Raw genomic sequence first — 1952 nt, forward strand, 5'->3', positions numbered from 1 at the left:
CACTGTCGTCTTCCTGGATGGGGATCCCGAGACGGGCCACATCAATGGCTAGGGACATTATCAGATATGGCCCAGTCGCGCCCTCAATGGCGCTCGTGCATCCAATCTATTGCCTTCAATGCATAGCTCCTTTTCAACCCCCCCCACTTGAGAGTTTACTGACAGCGCTGGATTTATGCACCAATTTATCAGCTCCCCTCCTGCAATGCGCAGCTACCTACTTCCCCCTCTCCAAATCATCAGTGAACTAAACTGCGGCAGCTACAACCACTGTACGGTGGGTAGGCGGTTATTATAGCTAGCAATGATAATGATGATGATGACATAGCTTCACTAGGGGTATCCGTTCGACGTTCACATATTTGTTAGCTGTGTCGAAGCACGTTTCATAAATTATTGTCTCAAGGAATGGCCACACTGGAAATCTTGAGTTACCTCTCGATTCGTCCTTTTGTCCAGAAGCTTTAAATTGTGGCCGTATTTACTAAGACAAGTGACGGGAAGATAACAAGGCGCAAGAATGATTATGATTACTTTAATCAGATGTAATACCAGTGCGTAAAAATCAACAGCACATTACACGATTGATTTGCAACATCCCGAAATCGAATGATTTTACTTTTGTGACACTATTTTGCGTATAGAAAAAGTTCTTGCTGCAGCTGGACTGGAGTTTCCTCCTGTGGATGGCAGATAAGAACCGTTTAGGTGAGAATAACGTTTGCGTTACCTCGACTCTAAGACGGGAAACCCTCTTGATGCTTGTACCCAAGACAATGAGAGTTTGCTGTTGCTGTTACATTCAAGCATTTCATTCAAATGGAAACAGTACTTACATTTTCACACGCACTAAGGATCTGAATTGGACCAACGTCATATTAAATTGCTTTCACTCGAACCGCATTTCAATTTATGGCCACTAAACAAAAACAGGCATAATTTACTTGAAGCCTGCAAGCATATCTGCATTCTTCTGCATGCTCCCATTTTCTCTAGAGATTCCCCCTTTTATTGTTAACATTTTCGTTGAAATCCTAGCGACATGGTTTTTAGACACATTGCACTGGACTCAGTGCAACCGTTGGCCGTGCCATTTGTTTAATATCGAATCACCTCGATAAGTCCGCAATGCATTGACAGCTTTTTCTACCGCACGTATCTCACGACTCCTATTGTTCAGCGGGAACTCAGCATTCGAACCCGTCTAATAATCAGATTGACAGCAACTTACGAACGCCTAAACGGCGTCCTAAGCTCGGGCCGGAAGTGGAGGCTATCAGTTATGGAATCAGTCTCACTATGTTCTGTTTGAGCACCTGTGTGCCGGAATAGATTCAGCTTAGACATTCTACTATTGATTATGCCATTGAATACCAGCTATGAGGTGTCATTTTTCAGCACGGCCTTTTTTATTTGATTTGCTTTTACAAATTTCAGGGTGGTCAAGACTACCTGGAAGCAAAAAAGTTGAAACGTTTTGGCCGAATTTCAACTCAACAGTCCCCACCAGTTTTCCGACAACCATGTGGGCACGAAATTCCAAAAACTCTTCGATAGTTGCTCTCCTCTAATTGCATTAGTTTATCTAGCTAACATTTATTTTGCTATGGACTGTTCAATTTTACCAAAACACTTTCGTATTGTTAATATTTGGGTTTTTTAGCGTGGCACAAAAGAGTAAGAGTGTTCCCTTGATTTTATGTTCCTGTTGTATTCGGATGGTTGTTTGGAATTCTGTTTGTTTTTGTTCACTGCAATGAATCATGATAAAACCGTTACGTTCCTGTGAGCAGGAACTGAAATCATAGCAAGTTCGGTTCGAAATAGGACAAAGTAAGTTTTGTTTTCTTAATCATCCTTGTGTTAACCATGGTTGTCTAAGATAGCCGTCAACTCGTATTTATGGCTTATTCGGAATCCGCTCAGGCTGCTGTACATTACCTTTTCGGCAA

General features: G+C 42.1%; 1 protein-coding gene across 1 annotated transcript in view; it reads left to right on the plus strand.

The window, feature by feature from the left end:
- Positions 1–1573, plus strand: part of T265_14386 (hypothetical protein) — a gene marked incomplete at both ends in the record, with an annotated part of 37545 nt that extends 35972 nt beyond the window's left edge. The window contains one exon of the mRNA XM_009173413.1: positions 1438–1573. Within this exon, the coding sequence (XP_009171677.1) occupies positions 1438–1557 (120 nt within the window). The remainder of the gene's footprint in view (positions 1–1437) is intronic.
- Positions 1574–1952: the final 379 nt, after the last annotated feature.

Source organism: Opisthorchis viverrini, assembly GCF_000715545.1.
Source record: "Opisthorchis viverrini unplaced genomic scaffold opera_v5_188, whole genome shotgun sequence".
NCBI classification, from domain to species: domain Eukaryota; kingdom Metazoa; phylum Platyhelminthes; class Trematoda; order Opisthorchiida; family Opisthorchiidae; genus Opisthorchis; species Opisthorchis viverrini.